The following is a 23,447-nucleotide window of genomic DNA, read 5'->3' as shown; positions in this document are numbered from 1 at the left end:
GTTCTGTGAAGTGCTTTGAGACGTCTCAAAGACGTGATAAGGCGCTATATCAAATGCAAAGATTATTATATTATAATTTTCCTTCCACCAGTTGCGTGTATGTGTGATTTCCCAAACAATATACTGTATCCCAAGATATTATTTCCTAACAGAAATCTAGCTCATTTGTTCTTGAAAGAATCAACATTTCCACTGCTTCCACCATCTCCCTTGGGGTATAATGCACAAGTGTATGCAAACCAAGTGTAAACGTTTCATCGGTTAATTAAATAACCTACAGTTCTCGTTTTGCACAATTATCATTTCTTATACGTGGTTTGCACAACTCAAATCATTTCTTACACAACTCAATATTTCGTTTGGGCAGCCATGACACATGAGGAAACCCATCACCATGCTTAAAAGAGTCTCCAAACCATCCCGCCTGCACGAGGAAATCCCAGGGACAGATTGTTGGAACGGAATGCACTCTCTCTCTCTCTCTCTCCCTGGAGGGACGCTTCCTGCTTACCTAATTCCGAACAGTATTAGGCGCAGGTTGGCAAAAGCCAAAGCTTGGGGACACAGAGTGTATGTTTTGAGTGCTTGCTGGAATCCAACCAGTTAAAACCACGTAACTTGCCATTGAGAACACCTTCTGGTAAGCTTTCCTGCTGCTTGTCCAGCTTGGACTACCCTACCCATTAGGGCTTCAGGTTGCAGGGTTAACAAGGAGGTGAGAAGAAAGAGTCCTGCCCCCAGTCACCTGTCTGCTCATCAAAGTCCTGCCGTAGGCATAACCTCAACACAAACGTAATAGACCCCATGGAAAGTCAGTGTCTTTTAGAGGATAATATCTTTCCTTTAAAAAAATAATCATTACTTTTCACATAGCGCCTTTCAAGTGGGGAAGATGTCTCGAAGCACTTCGCAGGATTCATTGCAAAGTGTAGCTCGTGTATGTTGTAGGCGAACGAAGGTGACAATTTTTACTCAGCTTTAAAATTCGATCATAAAACTGTCCAATATTCATGGAAATTCCCCTTCTGACTGGATTTGGTGATTTGTTTTACCTTCACTGTGACAAGGTTGCAGTTGTACTAAACCAGTCGTAACGTTAAGAGATTGGTTCTATGCCAAATGAAATAATGATGGCTAACATGCCTTTACTTTGACATCATGAAACAAAGAGGCAGATGTTTCAGTCGCATTTCCCTGCCTGTTCCCCATACTCCTTAATTGAACACTAATACAGGGTGACCAAAAAGTTGTGATACCATTACAATGTCTAATAAGTCCTAAAGAAATTATGGTGTATTTTTTTTACATAATAGAGTAGATATCACAACGTTCTGGTCACCCTGTACTAATCCTTGCATTTAATATTGCACCTTTCATGTATCAAAGCACCACATAAGATTTTGCTGTGAAGTGTAGTGGCTGTGTATTTTGCAGTTGTTGGGGAGCTGGTGGGGTCTGCCCAACGAAAACCACACAGCTCGTCATTGAGAGCACTGCCTGGCAAGCTTCCTGCTGTTTGTCCGGTGAGGATCACCCTCAGGGTGTCCTTGCAGGGTTAACGGGAGTTAATGAGGCATCATTTAACCCATCCACCCACTCACCCGTTTATCCATCCATCCACCAATCCACCCACTCATCCTTTGAGTCTCGCTGATATTGCGTCTGCCATTTTCTAGAGCAGCGCATTTGAGAATCCCCTTTGAAAGCACCGCGTGCATCTTCAACAAGCTCTTATTTATAGCTGATTTTATCTGCTGAGCTGGCTCTTGGATATTTTTGTTTCGGCCAGTGAGCGCTACTGTTGTGTCTGATGGTTGCGAGGAGCAGCCGAGCCTGACAACAGGGCTGAATTAACATTACAGACAATAGGTTGACGTGCTTTAAGTCATCTCAACAGCACATCCCTGCGAGTGTTAACTCAACTGCTCCGTGCTGCCAAAGATGTCACAGACCGGCTCCACTGTTTTCTCTTGTTTCAACAGAAAATATTAATGAAGTCCAGTTAATGCCAACTCCTTGCTTCTTAACAGACGACCTCATTGTAACGTTCTTTGCTCATGAGCAAGATCTTGAACGGCCATTCAGCTCATCAAGACCTCACCGTGCAAATCGCTGGAAATCATCCTGGTTACTCTGAACCCTTTCCAACACGTGCAGTCGAGTTCCATGACAGAGTGGTTAGCACGCTTGCCTCGCAAGTGAGAGGACTCGAGATCAATTCCAGGGCAGCCGAAACCTTAGGTAAATTTGCTTACTCCACAAGCCTCTGTTTACCTAGCAGTAAGTAGAAACCCGGTTGTTGCATTCGCTATAGCGCCTTACCACGTTTTCGACACGTCTCAAGACGCTTCACAGAATACGCTGTAAAGTGAATTGACTGTATATTTTGTGGGTGAATTGCGGCAAGCAATTGCACGTAGCAGCGGATTAAGTGACCAATTTAATTAGTTATTTATTTGAAGGGATTATTATTCCCAGAAAAGCGATCTGCCAATCAACTAACAAGCAGGTTCCTACTCACTGCGAGGTAAACAGAGGCGTGTGGAGTAAGGAAACTTGCCTAAGGTTTCGCCCTGCCCGGGAATCAAACCTGGGTCCTCTCACTTGCGAGGCGAGTGCTCTAACCAATACACTACAGGACACTCCCCAAATAAGTCTCCACTATAAGAGATTGCAGGGGTAGTATGAGGCAAGGCTGGGGAGTCAACTGAAGATAAGGACGAGGATCTTAAAGTCCATCTGCTGGGGTATAGGGAGCCAGTTTTTTTTNAAGAAAAGTAGGATCCCTGGTCCGAAATTCCACCTAGTCTTAGGTGGTAGGAGTATTTTGTCTTAAAATTAAAATGGAACAGATTTGTGGGAAAATCTTAAACTCAGTCTTAATTTGACAGCAATTTTTTTTTAGATCTACAGAAACTGGATCCAAAGAAAACTGAATCTAAAGAAGACTGAATTTAAATCCAGTCTTTTACATCAATTTCTGTGCAAACTTACATTTTAAGACAATGCGGTCTTGCAGACTAAGATTAGGTGGAATTTTGTGCCTCAGAAGGGACCACAGTGATGATTAACTTAGGCCAAGAGCTAAAAATAGCAATCTTAATGAGATTGCCCATTAGAAAGACAGACATTATTTTTAGCACTCGCTATACAATTTGACTCCTCTTTTCAAAAGGTGGCTTCATAAATGATCCGCAAGAGTTGCTTTGCACTTACACAATCAAATGCCCTCAAGTTGTAGACTATTTATTCTCTTTTTGTTGAGAAAAAGTAGCGTTCAGTGAAAGATACAACAAGAACTTGCATTTATATAGCACCTTCAGGTAGGGTAACATTTCAGAGCGCTTTACAGTGATGGGGTCAGACACCAAGCAGGAGAAAGAGAGGTAACACCCTCCATTGCTTCCTTCAAGGTCCATCTCAAGACCTTCCTTTTCGACTGTGCCTTGGGTCATCCTCTCTGCTCCACCCACTTGCCCTCCACCTCTCTCTGAGCCCACCTGCAGGTCGGGTGCAAATTCCTCATTGTCCAGCGCTTTGGGGGCGTCCTCTTGATGTGAAAGGCGCTCTATAAATGCAATTTGTTGTTGTGGTGGGCGTGTTCGAAAAGGTTGTTTTTGAGAAAGCATTTAACACAGATAAAGGGGTCAGGCAGAAGGTTACAGGAAAGGGCAAGAAGGGCTTGGGGGTGGATGGGGCTTGAGTTAGCCGAGCAGTGTAAGAGAAGATAAACAAAGTAGGAAGGAGCTAGAGTGTGAACGGGTTTGTACATAAGGGTGAGGACCTTGGAATCAATCCATTGGGAGACAAGAAGGTAACGGAGCCTGGCAAGGACTGGGGTGATGGGTGTGCAGAAATTGGTGCAGCTGAGGATCCAGGTGGCAGAGATTTGTATCGTCTTGAAATTATGGATGTGGAACCAGAGAGACCAGAGTTCTTGATGTGTTAGAGATATAATGGGCAAACTAGCACAGTCTTGTTGGAGCAACTGGCTTCTTTGTGGGCTGTAATTTCGAATTGAGGAAGGAAGCAACATTCTTAGCCAAGGATGATGAGGATGAGGGGGAGGGGAGTGGTATATTGTCAGAGGTACTGTCCTTTGGATGAGACATTAAACTGATCAGGTAGACCTTAAAGATTTCATGGCGTTACTCGAAATAATAATACTGTAATAATGTAATAATCTTTGAATTTTGATATAGTACCTTATCATGTCATTGGGATGTCTCAAAGTGCTTCACAGGATATACTGTGAAGTGGATTGTGTACTTGGTGGGCGAAATGTGGCAGCCAGTTGTACACAGCAGTGTCCCGCAAACAATCATGGGAGTGAGTGACTCATTTTATTTGGGGGACTCAAAGAAGCTCCCTTCTCATTTCAAATAGTGCTGTGGAATCTTCAACATCCACCCAAAATAATAATCCCTCCAAAACAATAAATAAAATAAATAAATAAAAACATAAATAATAAATAAAAACAATAATAAATTGGTCATTTTCAATCCACGACTGTTTGTGGGACATTGCTGTGCGCAATTGGCTGCCGCGTTCGCCCACAAATATACAGTCAATTCACTTTACAGTGTGTTCTGTGAAGCGCTTTGGGACGTCCTCCCGACGTGAAAAGCGTTATATCAAATGCAAGGATTATTATTATTATAAACAGGCAGATGGGACCTCGGTTTAACACCTCATCCAAATGATGGTACCTCTGGCAACGCAATACTCCCCCAACATTGCATTGGGATGTCAGCTTAGACTATGGGATCACAAGTCCTGATGTGGGGCTTGAACCCACAACCTTTTGACTCAGAGGTGAGAGTGCTTTACTGCGCGAGGCTGACATCCCAATAAACAAAAAGGGAGTTTCCCTCCCAGTTGTCCTGGCCAACAATTCCCAAAATGAAATGCTGTGCACAAATTAGTTGCCTCATTCACCAATGAAATATACAATTTGTGCACCTAACAGTCACTACCGTGAATCGCTTCGAGACAGTTCTCTGTCTTAGACACCATTGTTATCAGTAGTAAATTGTTTATGTCAAGTCAGAATGAGACCAGATTTAGATCCTATTCACCCCCCACTCCGCACCCACCACCCCATCACTGCAGGGCGAAACTTTGTTCCTTACTCCGCACACCTCTGTTGACCTAGCAGTTAAGTAGGAACCCGGTCTTTAATTGATTGGTGGATCGCTTTTCCAGGGGTAGGTAACATTCCTTAAGAAAGATAAGAAATTGGTCACGTCAATCCACTACCATTTGTGGGACACAGCTGTGCGCAATTGGCTGGTTCTTGGTGCTATATCAAATGCAAGGATTATTATTAATATCATCACTATCATACCCTGCCCTCTCCCAGTACAAGCTTAACACCTGACAAACACTCACAACACTGTCTGTCTGTCTAGCTCGATAGAAATACAGACAGAGAGAGAAAGCAGCCTGCCAGCACTTATGGAACTGTAAGCTCATGTGAGTTGTCACCTTTGGTGGTGGGAGAGAGAAAGAGAGAGAGAGAGAGAGAGGAGTGGGCGAAAGTGAAATGGGTCGACAATCTCTCTCGCTCTTTTTTTCTCCTAAAAATAAAGAAAAATCATGAATCCTCCTCCAAACATCCTTCCTCCCTCCCGATGTTAACGTCTCTGTGTTTACCCGGAGTGCCTTGGCTGTCATGGTAACCAAGGTGCACCAAATAAATGAACACAAAGCTCGGTGAGGAGAGGCAGAGGCTGCGGCTGAGAATTTTTCAGCGTCACACTCGGGGGCAGAAGCAAAACGATAGGAACAGGAGGAGGCCATTCAGCCCAGCGAGCCTGTTCCGCCATTTTGTTGGATCAGTGTCCGTGGGACACTGCCGTGCGCAATTGGCTGTCGCGTTTCTCCCACAAAATCTACAGTCACTCCACTTTTCACTGTATTCTGTGAAGCACTTTGAGATGTCTCAACGACGTGATAATGTGCTATATCAAATACAAGGATTATTATCATTGCAGATGTTTGAATCCTACTTCCCTGACTCTTGCCCTATAGTCCCCCTTTTTATCTTTACTTATCGTCTACTTTTCTCCCCGTTTCCCTTCGTAGCTGTTTTGGAGACAACGGTTGCTTTGTTTGCCTACAAATAAACAGTCACTGCACTTCACATTATATCCTGTGAAATGTTTTGAGATGACGTCCTGATGTGAAAGGTGCTATATCAAATGCAAGGATTATTATTTATAGGATTAGTGAAATAGAACCATAGAAATTTACAACACCGCACAATGCCATGCAACTGATTGTGTTTGTGCCAGTTCTTTTTAAGGGCAATCCTTTCAGTCCCATTTACCTGTCTTTCTTTTCCTCATACCCTCATTCCTTCCTGCTTTTCTAGATATCTAGCCTTTTTAATGCCGCCTCAACCACATCCAAACAACTGATGTGTGAAAAAATCTTCCCGGTAACTTTTTTTTTTGCTAAGTATCATAATTTGATGCCCACTTGTCACTGACTCACAGACCACCACAGTGGAAATAATTCTCCCTGTTGACTATCAAAACTACTCATAATTGTAAAGGCCTCTATCAGGTCACCCCTCAAACCTTGGTTAAATATTACACTGTTACCAGGTTTCCATAAATTGCACTCAATTAACAAACAGGTGTCAGAGACTGGTTCAGTTGCTCGAACTCTCGCTTCTCAGGTCAGAATGCTTTGGCTTCAAGCCCCATGTTGGGGCTGTGAACTCATGGTCTAGGCTGATTGAGGTCCTGTCTGCCTGTTCAAGTGGACGTTAACAATCTATCCCGTGACACTATTTGAAAAGAGAAGGGTGTTTCTCTCTCCCAGTGTCCTGGGCAACAACCCTCCAGATAAAATTGTCTTCATGGCTGTTTATGGGACGCTGCTGTGCGCAAATGGGCTGCATCATTTTCCTACAAATACACATTCACTACAACAGCAATTTTCCATCTATATAGCACCTTTCACTACATTTTGTGAAGGACTTTGAGATGTCTCAATTACAGTAAGCGCCATGTAATATAGCGGATTAGATTGTAGACCATGGCAAGCTGTTTCACCTTGTGGAAGTGGAACCAGAGGACGTGGCCTGTGGAAACACTACTTCATTGAGTGAGTGGTAAATCTATGGTCCCTAGGGAGACGGTGGAAGCAGAAAGTGTTGATTCTTTCAAATGCAAATTAGACAGATTTCTTTTAGGGACTAATATTTTGGGACACATCATATGAGTAGTTCAAGAGATGACACGTTCATACGACTGCCAGGATGGTTGAAGGCAAACGGGATGGACCTTGGTCTTTTTTCATCTAGCATTTCCTGTGTTCCTATGTTTCTATATCAAAAGCAAGTCTTATTATTAATAAATTATTATACACAATATTTTATAAATAATTTACAACTACACAGTAAACAGAGGGCAGAAAATCCCTGAGTAAAAAAAAAATGTGCATTTTATACAAACGTGACGTATGTATTTGCTGGTGAACATTTAGCAACATATAAACTATGTTTGATGTGCTCTGTTTTACACACAGGATAATTAGAGGACATTTTATTCTGGGCGTGAAAGTTTGCATTACATGATTCATTTATTAGTACTCGCGCTTATACGATGTTAAATTACCATCTAGTTACTATCCCTGGGGGGGGTGGGGGTGGGAGAGGTAAGCAGGATCTCCTTGTAGCTGAACTGGCTTCAAGGGGACATGTTTAGCAACGGAATGTCAGAATCGAGCCAACCCTCTGTGGCGGGTTCAATAATCCCAATTATTGAGCCAGGCGGGTTCGATGTTTTCCAGGACACTGCTGAGGACAGCACAGTCAGCCTGGCTCGTTGGTAGGATTTGGTAGTTAACCCTGCAAGCCAAAGCCCTAAAGATGGTCCTAGCTCAACAAGTAGTGGAAAAGCTTGCCAGGCAGTGGCAAGCTGCGTGGTTTCAGTTGGTTAGACTCCAGCAGTTACCCCAACGCACACTCTCGGGTCCCCAAGCCTTGACTCTTGCCAACCCGGGCCTAATGCGTTTCGGATTTAGATAAGCAGGATACGTTCCTCCAGGGAGAGAGAGCGCATTCCATTCCAACAAATATCTCTAGAATTTCCACGTGTAGATGGAATTCTTGAAACTCTCAGTTGAATTACATGATCTCATGATCTCAGTTAAGCATAGTGATGGGTTTCCGCATGTGTCAGACACCTGACTAATCAAACAAAAGTGCTATAACTTTATTGGCTTTTGATACAGCGTTTCATCATAGTAAAATGTCTCCAATTTCCGGGTAGGAACTGTGTATTTGTAGACGAACACACCGGCTAATTTGCACGAACAGCCATGAAATGAATCACAAATTTTATTTGTTGGATTGTTGGCCAGGATACCTGGAGAAATTCCCTTCTCTGTCCAAATAGAGGCCTCTAGCACATTGGTTAGCAAGAGGACCCAGGTTCGATTCAAAGGCAGGGTAAAATTTTAGGCAAGTTGCATTACTCCTCACGCCTGTATTTATCTAGCAACAAATCGGAACATGATTGTAAGTCGACTGGTGGATTGCTATAAATAATTAAATAAATAAGAATAATTCACGACTGTTTGTGGGACACTGCGGTGGTGTGCAATTGGCTGCCGTGTTTCGCCCACAGAATACACAGTCTTTACAGTATATTTTGTGAAACACTTTGAGACGTCTCAAATGCAAGGACTATTAATTTTGTTATTAAATAATGCCATGGGATCTTTAACATCCATTTGAACAGGCGGATGGGATCTCGCCTTTTAATATCTCATCTAAAGGACAGCACCTCTGACATTGCAGAGCTCCCCCAGCAATGCATTGGAGTGTCAGAAAAGAGTTTGAACTGAAAGTCCCAACATGGGGTCACAACCTAACTTTTAAGAAGGCAAGAGTGTGCTACCAACTGAGCCAGGCTGACTCCAAATTAATGTAATGAATATACAGTATTTTGAAATGCCACAAATATTGAACACAATTCTGATGCTGGAACGCTACAAGGCTTAATTTTTTAAACAGATGATGTTTAAATCATTCGCGGGACACGCAACGTCTTGTCCCCTCCAAAAGAAATATTTTGCTATTCAATATTTTACAAGCAGTTGAGCAAAACAATTTGTGGCAAGGGAACTGATGGTGGGATTAACCAACCTTACTTATCGGGGATTGTTATTCAGTTAAATATAGTAATTAAGACCGCACAATTGGCTATTCTAATAGACTGAATTAAGTCTGCCAAAGAGATGCTATTGAACAAAAGGAACCAGGCCGATTCCTTGATAAATTGAATCTATAATATCATATTAAGTGAGCCGGCCTGGTGAAATTCGGGTCTATTTAAATGATGAACTAACATTGAAATCAAGTCCCCTCCGTAGAATGTGCGATCAGTTTTATTCTTTTTGATCGGCTTAATTGCCCGTCGGGTTGAAATAATGGCTCGATTAACCTCGTGGGGTGAGGCGAAATGCTAAAACGTAACCGATACTAAAACAGAAGGGTTACAGGCATTTTGAACAGTGATCATAGCAAATCATAATAATAATCCTTGCATTTGATATAGCACCTTATCATGTCTTTGAGACGTCTCAAAGCGCTTCACAGGATATACTGTAAAGTGAATTGACTGCATATTTTGTGGGCAAACCCCAGCAGCCAATTGTGCACAGCAGCGTCCGACAAACAGTCGTGGATTGAAGTGACCAATTTATGATTATTATTTTTAAAGGAATCATTACCCAGTTTGAAATGATGGCTCAATTAATCTCGTGGGGTGAGGCGAAAGGTTAAAACGTCTAAAACGTCTACCCCAGAAGAACAGTCGGTCAATCGACTAACAACTGGGCTCCTACTTACTGCTAGGTAAACGGAGGCGTGTGGAGTAAAGGAAACTTGCCCAAGCAAAATTTGGCCAGTGTAACAAAACTAGATGTTTTTGTCGCACTTTTGGGTGACCAATTCTAACGCTGCCGGCAGAAAAGATCTTGCTCACTTCTGTTTTGAAAACTTTTAGAAGGCAATTAAATGGATCACATAATAACTCTTAGCTGGGGTCACTATCTATCTCTCCTCTGCCACTCACTGCTGACACAGTAATAATGGACAACATCACCTTACCTAAGCGTAGCTAAGTGAGTGAGGCCCCTGAGCAGCCAGAACTAAACACTGTTCACCGCCAGCACATTTTTTTGCTTAGTTAATTAGAACACAAGTATTGGCAAAGGAAGACCAAGGTCCATCCAGTTCTCCTCGCACCATCCTGGAAGTCGCTTGGAATGTCGTTTCCCAAACTACATAAGAATTTGCCAGAATCGTCATTCACTTCAGGGCTGTTTGTGGGACATCACTGTGCACAAATTGCCTGCTGTGCTCACCTACAAAACACGCAAACCCTCGACTTCACAGTAGAACTCTTATTGATGCCTTTGAGACGTTTCAACGATTTAATAAGGCACTCAACCAAATGCAAGGATTATTATGAGAGAATGAGCAAACAGGAGATTTTATTTACATTGCCCTAAAACCAGTAACTCAATTATTGGAACAAGTGGTGATTTATTTTTTTTAATATATAGAAAGTTAAGAGATTCCCCTTGCCATCAAACATGAAAACGAAAGGGTGAAAAGTTCTGGAGCAGAAATTTAAGTTGTGGTAGAACAGGCTAGAGGGGCTGAATGGCCTCCTCCTGTTCCTATATGCCGACATCACGACAACAAGATTGCATTTATAGAGCGCCTTTCACGTTGGGAGGACGTCCCAAGGCGCTGGACAGTTGGGTCGGGACCCGAGTAGGGGCGAAATGGTCAGGGTGAGGGGAGGGAGGGAGCAAGAAGGGGGTAGAGAGTCGAGAGGGGAGTTGAAGGCACATGGTATCACATGGTTTCGCAAACTTTTAAACAGCTGCAGAAAATATAACAATAATCCTTGCACTTGAGATGTCTCAAAGCGCTTCACAAAATGTATTGTGAAGTGGATTAACTGTATATTTTATGGGCGAAACGTGGCAGCCAAGTGCGCAAAGCAGTGTCCCACACACAGTTGTATTTTTAAAAAATGTATATATATATTTTAAAATATTTTTGATATATTTTTAGACAGATCTGCCCTCCCTGGACTGGCAGCCCCTTCCTCAGTGGATTTGGGGGTGGAAAGAAAATAAGAGGATAATTAATACACAAAATAACATCTTTCGCACCCCAAATTTTACTCTCCCCCCACCTTCCCCCCAAAATGGATGATCTCTTTTCCCTTCTCCCGTGCGGGGAAAATAGACTGCAGAGCAGGATTGCAGGAATCTCACAAAGAGATAGATACACACGTGCTCTTTCTACATATATAACACGTGGAACACCCTACCTTGAACTGCGGTTGAGGCAGAATCCATATTAGCTGTTAAGAGGGTATTAGATAAATATCTGAAAGGGAGAAATATATAAAAGGATGTGGGGAGATATGGGACTAAACTCTTTTTCCGAGAGAAAGCCAACATAACCACAATGGGTTGAATGACTCGCTCCTCTGCTGTGAATTACTATTGTCCAGCTGCTTTCTGACTCGCTCTTTATTACCTCCTGATAGCGATCGGCTGTTCCCACTTTCTCAGTGAAAAGCATAATTGGCAATTGACTGCCTATGAATCATAGGAAAGAATACTATAAAAAGGTGCCTTTTTTAAAAAAAACAATGTTATTCCTGAGTAAAGTGACTGGAGTTGCCCTGGATGTAAAGAATTGCTTCCTGAAGGCTACTTTAATTTTTACCAAATAAATTAAATGATGACTGTTTTGTGAGTGTGTGTTTTTGTGCATTTAATGCCAAGGAATGCGTGTGATTATTGTAATATTCTGCCTTACATGCGTTTCAACTTAATTTCACTTATTCATGATTGGTATCACTGTTGATGTTCCAGGAATCAAAATACACTGACTCCAATCATCAGTATTTTAGCACATTTCATAGTTACTATAATTAACATGAAACACTGTTCTCCTACAGACTGACAGACTTGGATGCCTGTTTAAATGGATGTTAAAGATCCCAAGTCGCTAGTCAAAAAGAGAAATAAATTTCTTCCGGAGTCCTGGCTAACAATCCCCCAAATAAAACCGGTCACTCACTTCATAGCTGTTTGTGGGTCATTGCTGTGTGCAAGTTGGCTGCCATGTTTGCCTACAAACACACAGTTACTACTCTTCACAGAAAATCCTGTGAGATATTTGACGACATAAGACACTATGTCAAATACAAGGATGATCATTGTGTGTACAGAAGGAGTTAATAGTGTCCTTATTACATCATTAACATCCAATGAAATAGTGATTTGGGATCCTTTAAACTGGTTGCTAATGACAAAATTAAAAACACCAGCAATTTCCTACCTGTACAAGCATTTTCACATGGTTTACACAACTCGCAAATTAAATCCCCTTATGAAAGAAGCATAAATATACTGCGCTACTCGACCAATTGCATAACTGTTGATACGAAACGTAGTGATCAGAAGGTTGATTAAGTATGAACATACAGAGGGAGACACTGAATTTCCTCAGTTTAATAAAAGTTCTGCAGATTTTCATAAAGTATTTGTTAAGATTCCACAAGCAAGATCATTACCTCACCTATAAATCTCTTTGCGGTCTAACAACCCCCCAGCTCCCTGATCTCCACCTGCTCCGCACCACCATTGGTGGCCGTGCCTTCAATCACTACACCCCAAGCTCCCTGACTCTATCCCTCCACCTCACCCCCTCTTTATTTGTCTCGGTGTCCAACCAGCAGTACCCCAACTCACACGCTGGGGTTACCACACCTTGGCTCCTACCACCCTGTGCCTAATACTTTACGGAATTTGGTAAGTAGGGAGAGAGTACGCACTCCATTCCAACAATCTCTGGGGTTTCCATGTGTAGATGGGATGCATGGAATTCTCAGCTGGGTTTGGATACTCTAAAGCACGGTGATGGGTTTCTACATCTGTCGGACACCCGGCTGACCCCCCAAATGCAGGATCTTTCACATCAGCAGGACCTCTCAAAGCACTTGGAGCTTGAGGTGAGGATGGGGGAGCTGAGGAAGAGTGGGTGGGGGAGGTGAAGAACAAAGGCGGTCAAAAGAACGGTTGAAAATAAGTCTTACGATGGGTTTTAAAGTGGGTGGGAGAGGTGGGAGGGAGGGAGAGGGAGGGGCAACGCAGAGGGACTTTTCCCTGATGCTTTGCTAATTGCTTTTGAGGAAATTTAAATGTCTGAAAAGCAGTCGACGTTCAGCTTTTTCATCTTATTTTTGGGAGGAATTTCTTGTCAACAAAACAATGCACAGCATTACTTCCTTGTTCGCTCGCTCCACTGCAAAATTCTCAACGTGCCCATAGCACAGTGAGCCATTCAATGTCTCTGGATTAGTCACCGAAGCCTCGTGCTGTTAAAGTACAATTGTTCAATTTCTTTCACTTGCACAAAGCTCTATCTTCTCCCTCTATCTCTCCAAAATAGTGTTCCCGTCCCTTGGTTCTGTTGTATTTTCTCCTCATCCTATAATGCCTTCTGAGAAGACGTCTTGGCTGTGAACATTTACCCAATATCTCTTCCCTCAACCTATGTTAGGCCCTAAGGCCATTTTGTTTTAACATTTTAGGATTTTGTGAAAAATCCTCAAATGTGGTCTTAGAAGTCAATTTTCCATTGTTCTTAAAAAGAATCGGCTGCTATTTTAAGACTGAATATAAGCATTTTTCACAACATGGAATGATCTTAAACTTTAACACAAAGTGATCTTTGGCCAAATTAATTATCCTCCTTAACTCTTCCCAATATCTCTTCTCTTCCGGCTCTGACCTCCTTAACTTTCCTGTTCTCTTGCTCTATCCCTCTGAACCAGTACGCAGCTTTGACTCCTGATTCGATCCCAGCTTTCCTTTCCTCCTCACATCGCTCACTAGGATGGCTTTCCTTCACCTGCGCCACATTGCCTGCCTCCGCCCCTATCTCGCACCCAATGGCATTCATTCACGTCTCCGTCACATCCTGCTTAGACTTTGCAACCCATTCAAAACTCCGCTGCCCGCACCCCTAATCCATACCAAACTCCACATGCCCATCGCAGCAGTTCTCGTCAGTCTCCACTATCTCCCAGAGGATTGACTTCAAGGTCCTCACCTTCATCGACAAATCCACACACTCCCTGGCACCTTCTTATTGTTCGGATCTCTTCCTATCCCATTCCTCCGCTCGCCCCTCTGCTCAGCCAACTAAGGCTTGCCGCATATTCCGCGTTCTCCCCCCCTCCCCCACCATCCTCCCAGTTCTGCATCAAGCTCAGTACCTGATGCCTTGGGACATTTGGCACAAGGTGCTATACAAGTGTAAGTTGTTGCTATTGTTGTATTTCAGGTTGCCTCGATAACGTTGATTGATTGTCTGTTAAAGACTGCTCCTGCTACTGCTCTCCCCTGATCCTTTCTTGGTGAGGACTGACCAACAACAATTGCATTTATATAGCAGGTAGTGGGCTTCATCTGGGAGACGATGGTTGAGAGGGAAATGAAGTAATTGGGACAAAGGAGTGTAGGGAGGGGAGGAGAGATAGGGGCCGTGGCGGAAGGAGTAGGTGGTGTAGACGGTTTGGGGGTGCGGAAAGGGACTTGGGGGAGGAGGATGCAGCCAAGCTGAATGTTATCAATCTTTGAGACGGAGGATCTCTTTGCCCTTGGCATTTGACGTGAGGATGGAAAAATAATGATATGAGCAAGGACAATGTAGTGTACAACCCAGCAATGGAGAAGTATAAGGAACCCGGGAATGTGTTGGTAATGAACACCCCACCCCAAAAAATAATAATTTTGCCACTCGATCCACGACTGTTTGTGGGACGCTGTTGTGCGCAATGGTTGCCGTGTTTCGCCCACAAAATATAGTCAATTCACTTTACAGTATATGCCGTGAAGCACTTTGGGGCGTCTTGAAGATATGATAAGGCGCCATATCAAATGCAAAGATTATTATTATTCTTACCCTGACATCTTGCTACAAATCTGGAAACCATATTAACTAAGTCTGAAGACTATCCTCCTTAGGTGTGGTCGGAAGGGAGGGAGTGTCTTTGGGGCTGAGCTGGATCCAATATGTTGCTTGGCAATGCAATGTTACAATCAAGTCCACCTTTTATTGCGATCTTGGAAGTCTAGTTCCTGAGACAGGCGGATCCTTCCCACTCAGCTTCTGTTAACCCTGCAAGCCAAAGCTCCAATAGGCAGATCGGTCGGTGATCCTAGCTGGACAAGCAGCGGGAAGCTATATGGTGACGGTGCTTTCAATGGCAAGCTATATGGTTTTAGCTGGTTCAACTCCAGCAGTACACGTCAGAGGACGTCCCAAGGCGCTGGACGGTCAGGGATTCGGATCCGAGCAGGGGGGTTGGGATCAGGGAGGGTGGAGGGCAGGGAGGGGAGGGGTAGGATGGTGAGTGAAGGCGTGGTCGAAGAGGAGGGTCTTGAGACGTGACTTGAAGGAGGCAAGAGATGGAGCGAGGTGAGGGAACTGTGGGATGGAGTTTCAAAGGATGGGGGCAGAGAGGCTGAAGGCCCAACCATCGATGGAGGGGTGAGCCGGGCGAGTGAAGTGGACAGGTTGATATGGGTTTGTTATAATAGTCTGCAGAATTAGATAAGCTGGGTACATTACTTCAGCGAGAGTGTGCCTTACACAGGGAAATTGCCATACAAATGTGGAACTGTCAGGCTGGTTTGGATTTTAAACACGGTGATGGGTTTCTATAGGTGTCATTATTATTATTAGGCTGACCAAAATCAAGTAAGCTTCTATCGGAGTCCTGTAGCTCAGTGGTTAGAGCACTCGTTTGCAAGCGAGAGACCTGAGTTCAATTCCAGGCAGAGGGCGAAACCTTGGGCAAGTTTCCTTACTCCACACAGAGCCTAATAATAATCCCTCCAAAACCAAAAACAATAATAAATTAGTCATTTTCAATCTACGACTGTTTGTGGGACATTGCTGTGCGCAATTGGCTGCCGCGTTCGCCCACAAATATACAGTCAATTCACTTTACAGTGTGTTCTGTGAAGCGCTTTGGGACGTCCTCCCGACGTGAAAAACGCTATATCAAATGCGTGGAGTCCTGTAGCTCAGTGGTTAGAGCACTCGCTTTGCAAGTGAGAGACCTGAGTTCAATTCCAGGCAGAGGGCGAAACCTTGGGCAAGTTTCCTTACTCCACACGCCTAATAATAATCCCTCCAAAAAAAAACAATAATTAAATTGGTCATTTTCAATCTACGACTGTTTGTGGGACATTGCTGTGCGCAATTGGCTGCCGCGTTCGCCCACAAATATACAGTCAATTCACTTTACAGTGTGTTCTGTGAAGCGCTTTGGGACGTCCTCCCGACGTGAAAAACGCTATATCAAATGCAAGGATTATTATAAAGGGTTTGAGGTCTATGAGGTCTAAAATATAGGATTTATCAAAAGATTAGCAGAGAGATTTGGATGGCAATGGCTCTTCTGTCCATTTGATCTCATCTTTCCAGAACATCCATCCTACCATCCATCTATTACATTATCAAGCAGTTTCTTAAATGAGTCCAGTATTGTGACCGTCCTTCTTGTTAACTCTATTCCAGTTGGTAACACAAACGGAAATATGCCTATAATTCACTTATACATATGCAGTCGCTACACTCTTTAGTAAAGCCTGTGAAGCGCTTTGGGACATCCCCCTGATGTGAAATGCACCATATCAAATAATAATAATACTAATCCTTCCATTTGATAAAGCACTTTATCGCGTTGTGGAGACGTCTTCACAGAATATATTGCAAAGTGAATTGACTGTGTATTTTGTGGGTAGAATGCGACAGCCAATTGCGCACAGCAGTCAATTTTCCCACAAACAGTCGTAGATTGAGCAACCAAATATATATATATTTTTAAAGGGATTATTATCCTGAGAAAGTGATCTGCCAATCGACTAACAACTGGGATTTCACTTGCTGCAAGGTAAACAGAGGCGTGTGGACTAAGGAAACTTGTATAAAGGTGACGCCCTGCCTGAGAATCAAACCCGGGTCCTCTCGCTTGCGAGGCGAGTGAGCTAACCAATACGCTACAGGACTCCAGAATACAAGGAGGAAAAACTCTCCTACAAAGCACTCTACTTACGGAGATAAGTTTCTGCAAGGCGGCAAGAATTTATGACACGATTTCTTATGTTAGAAATCCTGCATTTTAGATTCCATAATAAGGAATTTGACTAAAATGCATCTGACAGGTTGGAAAACCGATCAGATTATTGTCTGCTGCACGAAACAACTTAAGTGGACCACAGGAAGATTGGATTGAGGTAAGAGCAAAACACTACGTTCACCTAAAAGATTGCAAAATGCATCAATATGTATTTGAGGGATAAAATATACCGTCCAAAAATAATTGTGTCAATTCACTTTCTGTAAGGCATTCAACAACATAATAAGGTGCTATATTATTATTAATTACATAATTTAGCAATATACATCCCTTCAGTTCAAATACAGACATATTAATTTCATATTAATGTTTAGCCTGTGTAGTTTCCACTTAGGAAGAGAGATGTTTTTTGAACGCATTCAAGTGCATTCAACCTCAAAATATACAGTCAATTCAGTACATTCTGTGAAGCGCTTTGAGACGTCTCGACGACCTGATAAGAAGGATTATTATTAATAAATGCTATGGAACCCTGGATATACCTATGCAAATTAATCTGAGAGACACTAAGCAAGATTTAGGCTTGTAAATAAGAAATATATCCTTCCCCCATCTGCCTCCTCAGCTAATGTCCATTGACATTCACTGACTGGAAAGCTTCATCGGTATGTTCTGTATGTGTTGTAACACTGGCCATGTGCAACACTACAGATATTTACATCTTATATATTAAAATGCCATAGGCAATTTCCTTCAACAGAACGCTTTAGAGGGGCGAATCGTCAAATTGTTAACATTTATTTAAAAAAGTATAACTCATAAATGATGCACATTTTTACGATGCATCTAGAAGACGTGATAAGGAGCTATATCAAAGGTAAGGATTATTATATATTATTAGTATTACCTTTGCTTTAAATACTCTTCCTTACCCTGTGTCCATTACAATTTTTTTTCAATATTTATCATGAGTATTATTATTCAAAAAGCAGGAATATTCATGTTGATGGGTGTATGATTTGGGAACAGTTGAATAATGGAACTTATTTATGAACAGTAAAAAAAAATAAGGTTTCAGGATATTGTGACATTCAGATGAATATTACATTGAAGTCAGCCACTCAGTTGTCACAAAACACAAGGTAAGTCATTCCGCGTGTGAAGCAAAGTAAAGCTAAGGATTGAAGTTGATGCACTTAATCAAAACGACTGGCGCAATTCAAAGTGAGGTGACTTGTTTTTATGCATATTGTTTTATCAGAGGGAGAAGAGTGGTTTGTAGCTGCAAGTGTGTTAGATCCTAAGCACACATACATACGCACATGCTTACACACGCACATGCTTACACACGCGCACACACAGGTTCTCATTCTTTGTTATATGCATGGCACTTCCACATCGTGCCTGTGTTAACAAGGTCTCCTTGTGCGATCTGAGACGTCTTCAGCAACACAAAAGGAATATAACCTTTCTATCAGCTGCAGTATATAAATGTCGATTGTATTACTTTAGATGTATCACCGGCCAATTCTGTAACTTTAATTTGCATTGAGACATTGCATTGTCAAAATGATATATTTTTTAAACTAAACACGCTGTTTAGAATGGTATCTTTCTATATATATGTCACAAACAGAAGACTTTTTAAGGAGTCCTTTCATGTAGTGGTTAGAGCACTCGTTTCACAGGGAGAGGAGCCGGGTTTAATTCCCGGGCAGGGCAAAACCTTAGGCAAGTTTCCTTACTCCACACGCCTCTGTTTACCGAGCAGTAAGTAGGAACCCGGTTGTTAGTCAATTGGCGGATCACTTTCCGGGGGTAATAATCCCTCCAAAAAAAAATGCGGTCACTCAATCCACGGCTGTTTGTGGGCTGCTGCTGTGCGCAATTGGTTGCCACATTTCGCCCACAATTACACAGTCAATTATAGTATATTCAGTGAAGTGCTTTGAGACGTCTCGAAGAGGGTTAGGGAGAGAGAGAGAGATATAGAGACACACACATACACACACACACACGAGAACTCACTTCCAATGTCTGGTCGCAGTTTCCTGTCATATTCCTTCAGCAGTTGGTTGAGAATTTTGGTGGCATCTCTACTTTGCAGTTTGGGGGCGAGGAACCATTTCTGGTTGACGGTTAGATCTTCATACTCATCGTCTTCGATTTTTCTGGAACTGCCAGTGAGAAAGTTGGCATTTTTTTAATGTTTTCATATATGTATTAAAAAAAAAGCTTGATCGTTGCAAGCCACACTGTGGCCCCCGGAAGCGAAATACACAGTCACTCCACTTTACAATATATCCTGTGAGAACTGCAAAAGCAACATGCATTGATATAGCATCCCTCATGAACGGTAGCGTACCAGAGCACTTAATGACTTGATAAGGCACTATGTCAAATGCAAGGATTATTATTATTAATAATAAATGTTACGGAGCCCTGGATATCTCAATGCAAATTCTGCTATGAGACACTAAGTAAGATTTGGATTTATACCGTATATAATACAATATATCCTCACCCGTATCCGCCCCCAAAGCTTATGTCCATTGTCATTCACTGACTGGAAAGCTTCATGGGGTCCTGTAGCTCAGTGGTTAGAGCAAGTGAGAGGACCTGGGCAGGGCGAAACATTGGGCAAGTCTCCTTACTCCACACGCCTCTGTTTACCTAGCAGTAAGTAGTAACCCGGTTGTTAGTCGATTGGCAGATTGCTTTTCTGTGGGTAATAATCCCTTCCAAAAAAAATAATAATTTGCTCACTCAATCCGCGACGGTTTGTGGGACGCTGCTGCTTGCAATTGGCTGCCCACGTTTCACCGACAAAATATACAGTCAATTCACTTTCCAGGACATTCTACAAAGTTATAATCTGATATTATGATTCTTATTCACTGGGGTTGTTCTATAGGTATTGTAACACTGGCCGTAATGCAACACTATTAATAAAAAGCTGGATCGTTGCACGACCCATACAATTGAGCAAAGTGACAACAATTAGCTTTGGCGAGGGTGAGGCTGACTAAACTAACCCCTCGCTGCGTTGTCATGTGTAACTTGTGTGGACTGATGATACACTGATGAAATGGATATGCATTTGGTCCTTGAAGGATATGGACTGCATCCTAGGGTGAAAGGCTAGCTCTAGCTTCGTAGCAGTCTGATCAGAAACGACTTGACATAGCAACAGGTTCCTGAAGGTAGAAATGGGTCACATATCTAGGACATTAATGCAAGTATATTTGCCATTCTCCTAGGGTTTGCATTGGGCTTTTTTCTTTCCAATTTCACTGTCAATCTTTACTCAAACTATAGCACACAAAATCTAACCTTGCTGATGTTTCTGTGTGTGTGTATGTGTGGAGAGAGAGAGAGAGATGGGTTGTGAAGGACACTTCTGATATTTGTATTTAACTGCACTTTGATGTCTCATAGAGAAATAAAAGATGGACTGGGTTTTCTTTTTGCGCTTTCGAAGATCTTGAGCTAAGGCGTAAAATTTCCTCCTACCCTCAAAACACACACATGTACACAAACCCACACACCCAAAAGAAAAAAGTGACAGCAATCAAATCCTTTTAACTTGAACTATCCTTTAAAACAGGAGATGCATTTTCACTCTTCCTCTCCATTTGCGTAATCAATTTATCTTTCACTGCATCAAATAATTGCTCCCTTTTGGGGATGTGGTGAGGGTGGGGGTGGGGGGGGGGGGGGGTGGGAGAAAGATAAATAAATGGCATTTTCTGTGGTTTAGGTGTCGTTTGCAAACACCAACCTCTCTGGTTGTTTCAAGCCTTTCTGTGCAACACATAGAACTGTATCCTTTAGGATAAATACACTACAGATCAGATTCAGCAGCAACTTTGCACCACTACATACAGCAATCCAGGCTATTAATTGACTATCTGTACAGACTGGAGCTTGGTATAGAAAGAGGCTTTTTAATGAAAGACCCCTTTCCATCTTTTCTCAAATGCTTATTAAATAACCAGACTTATTATTGCAGACTTGAGTTCAACCCCACTTTTATAGCCCCAGCTCTCTCCTTGTGTTTAGACTGGGGATGGGGTGGATGGGGTGGAGGGGGGGGGGAAGGAGTGGGGAAGGATTTGAGGGTTCAAATTATTATTTTTTAATGGCTCCATAGACTTGCTGAGAAACGATTTACTGATAATAAAACCAAAGTGCACTATCTGACCAGGTTATTGAGCATGACAGTCAATAATTATGTAGTAATAATAATAACAATAATAACACCAATAATAATACTAATAATTATTACTATTGTTAGGCTGTTATCAGGACCAATACAATACCATTCAATCAATGGCATTGGTGAGGTCCAGGCGTTATTGTGTGTGTTTTTTCTTATTACTGTATGATCAACAATCATCTCTCAAACTGAAGCCAAACTGTGTGTGTGTGACTGTGTCTGTGGGTAACGCAGAGAAATAGCAAAATCAATTCAACTGCGACATCGAGATGTGTCTAAAGGTGTGTGTTGTGTGGGTTTGTGTGTGTGGGGGGTGTGTGGGGGGGGAGAGGGGGACAGAGAGGGGGAGAGGGGTGGGGGAGAGAGATTGAGGGGTGGGGGAGAGATTGAGGGGTGGGGAGAGAGATTCAGGGGGTGGGGGAGAGAGATTCAGGGGGTGGGGGAGAGAGATTGAGGGGTGGGGGAGAGAGATTGAGGGGGTGGGGGAGAGAGATTGAGGGGTTGGGGGAGAGAGATTCAGGGGGTGGGGGAGAGAGATTCAGGGGTAGGGGAGAGAGATTGAGGGGTGGGGGAGAGAGATTGAGGGGTGGGGGAGAGAGATTCAGGGGTGGGGGAGAGAGATTCAGGGGTGGGGGAGAGAGATTGAGGGGTGGGGGAGAGAGATTCAGGGGTGGGGGAGAGAGATTGAGGGGTGGGGGAGAGAGATTCAGGGGTGGGGGAGAGAGATTCAGGGGGTGGGGGAGAGAGATTCAGGGGGTGGGGAGATAGATTGAGGGGTGGGGGAGAGAGATTGAGGGGGTGGGGGAGAGAGATTGAGGGGTGGGGGAGAGAGATGGAGGGGTGGGGGAGAGAGATTCAGGGGGTGGGGGAGAGAGATGGAGGGGTGGGGGAGAGAGATTAGGGGTGGGGGAGAGAGATTCAGGGGGTGGGGGAGAGAGATTGAGGGGTGGGGGAGAGAGATTCAGGGGGTGGGGGAGAGAGATGGAGGGGTGGGGGAGAGAGATGGAGGGGTGGGGGAGAGAGGTTCAGGGGGTGGGGGGAGAAGGAATACATCACCAATTAATTGACATTTTTTTTATCTTTAAGTGGTTCATTTCCCCCCCACACAACTTTGCACATGAGACACACACCCCAACACCCCAATAAAGCATCTCCAAATAAAACGCAGCAGTCCCTGAACACGCAATAAACACAGTGCACACACACACAGACACACACAGATGTAATAGTTTTTTTTTGGGGGGGGGGAAGAGAATATAGGAAGGAGAGAAGGGAGAGGGGAGAGAGAGAGGGAGGGAGGGAGAGAAAAAGACTTGCTTACCACGCTTGAAAGACTGAAAGAAGTAAGAAAGCTGCCAGTAGTTTGGTGAGCATTGCTGGGAGAGAGGAGAGATGGGGAAACAGCTCTGAGAATGGACTTGAAAGTGTCTTGAGCAGGAGATCAGGGACTTTCATTGGCTCCTGAGAGAAAACCAGCACCAAACAGCCCAGAAAAATAGCTGTCACTTGGAAGCCATCAGATGCACAGAGGAGATAAGAGAGACATGGCCAGGTTTGCAGACAGGTCCAGCCATAAATCACACATGCAAACACACACACACACACACACAGTCACACACACACACACACACCTCTGGCAGGTGACAGTGGTGTGTATGTGTGTGTGTGTGTGTGTGTTATTTTGCTTTGCTTTTGCTCTCACCCAACACTGAGATGCTGGTAACGACGCAATAGCCCTTATCTCCACTCCTCTCTCTCTCTCTCTCCCTCTCCCTCCCTCTCTCTCTCTCTCTTTCCCCCTATCTCTCTCTCTCTCTCTCCCTCTCTCCTGCTCCAGGTTTCAAGCTCGACTCCCCCTTTTTTTTTCCAGTTAGACCTTTTCCATTTCATTCACTGGTTCACTCATATTCCTTTTTTTTTGGGGTGTGGGGAAGGGAGGAGGGTTGATGGTTGGTTGGGGTTTGGTCTGGCTTGACAAGAGACAGACAGACAGACAGACAGAGAGAGAGAGAGAGACAGAG

The 23,447-nt window shown here is 43.3% G+C and overlaps 1 protein-coding gene across 3 annotated transcripts in view; it reads right to left on the bottom strand.

Moving 5' to 3' along the window:
* LOC103177225 (gamma-aminobutyric acid type A receptor subunit gamma3) overlaps positions 1–22,948 on the bottom strand; it is a 189,809-nt gene extending 166,861 nt beyond the window's left edge. For all 3 annotated transcript variants that reach the window (XM_042334260.1, XM_042334258.1, XM_042334259.1), the window contains exons 1-2: positions 22,748–22,948; positions 19,236–19,384 (exon numbers count right to left, since the gene is read on the bottom strand). In XM_042334260.1, coding sequence (XP_042190194.1) covers positions 19,236–19,384; positions 22,748–22,881 — 283 coding nt within the window. In that variant the 5' untranslated portion in view covers positions 22,882–22,948. The remainder of the gene's footprint in view (positions 1–19,235; positions 19,385–22,747) is intronic.
* Between the last annotated feature and the right edge of the window lie 499 nt (positions 22,949–23,447).

Source organism: Callorhinchus milii, unplaced genomic scaffold (assembly GCF_018977255.1).
Source record: "Callorhinchus milii isolate IMCB2004 unplaced genomic scaffold, IMCB_Cmil_1.0 Scaffold4, whole genome shotgun sequence".
Lineage (NCBI taxonomy): Eukaryota > Metazoa > Chordata > Chondrichthyes > Chimaeriformes > Callorhinchidae > Callorhinchus > Callorhinchus milii.
Note: the sequence above shows the minus strand (reverse complement) of the source record. Positions and strands in the feature narration are given on the sequence as shown.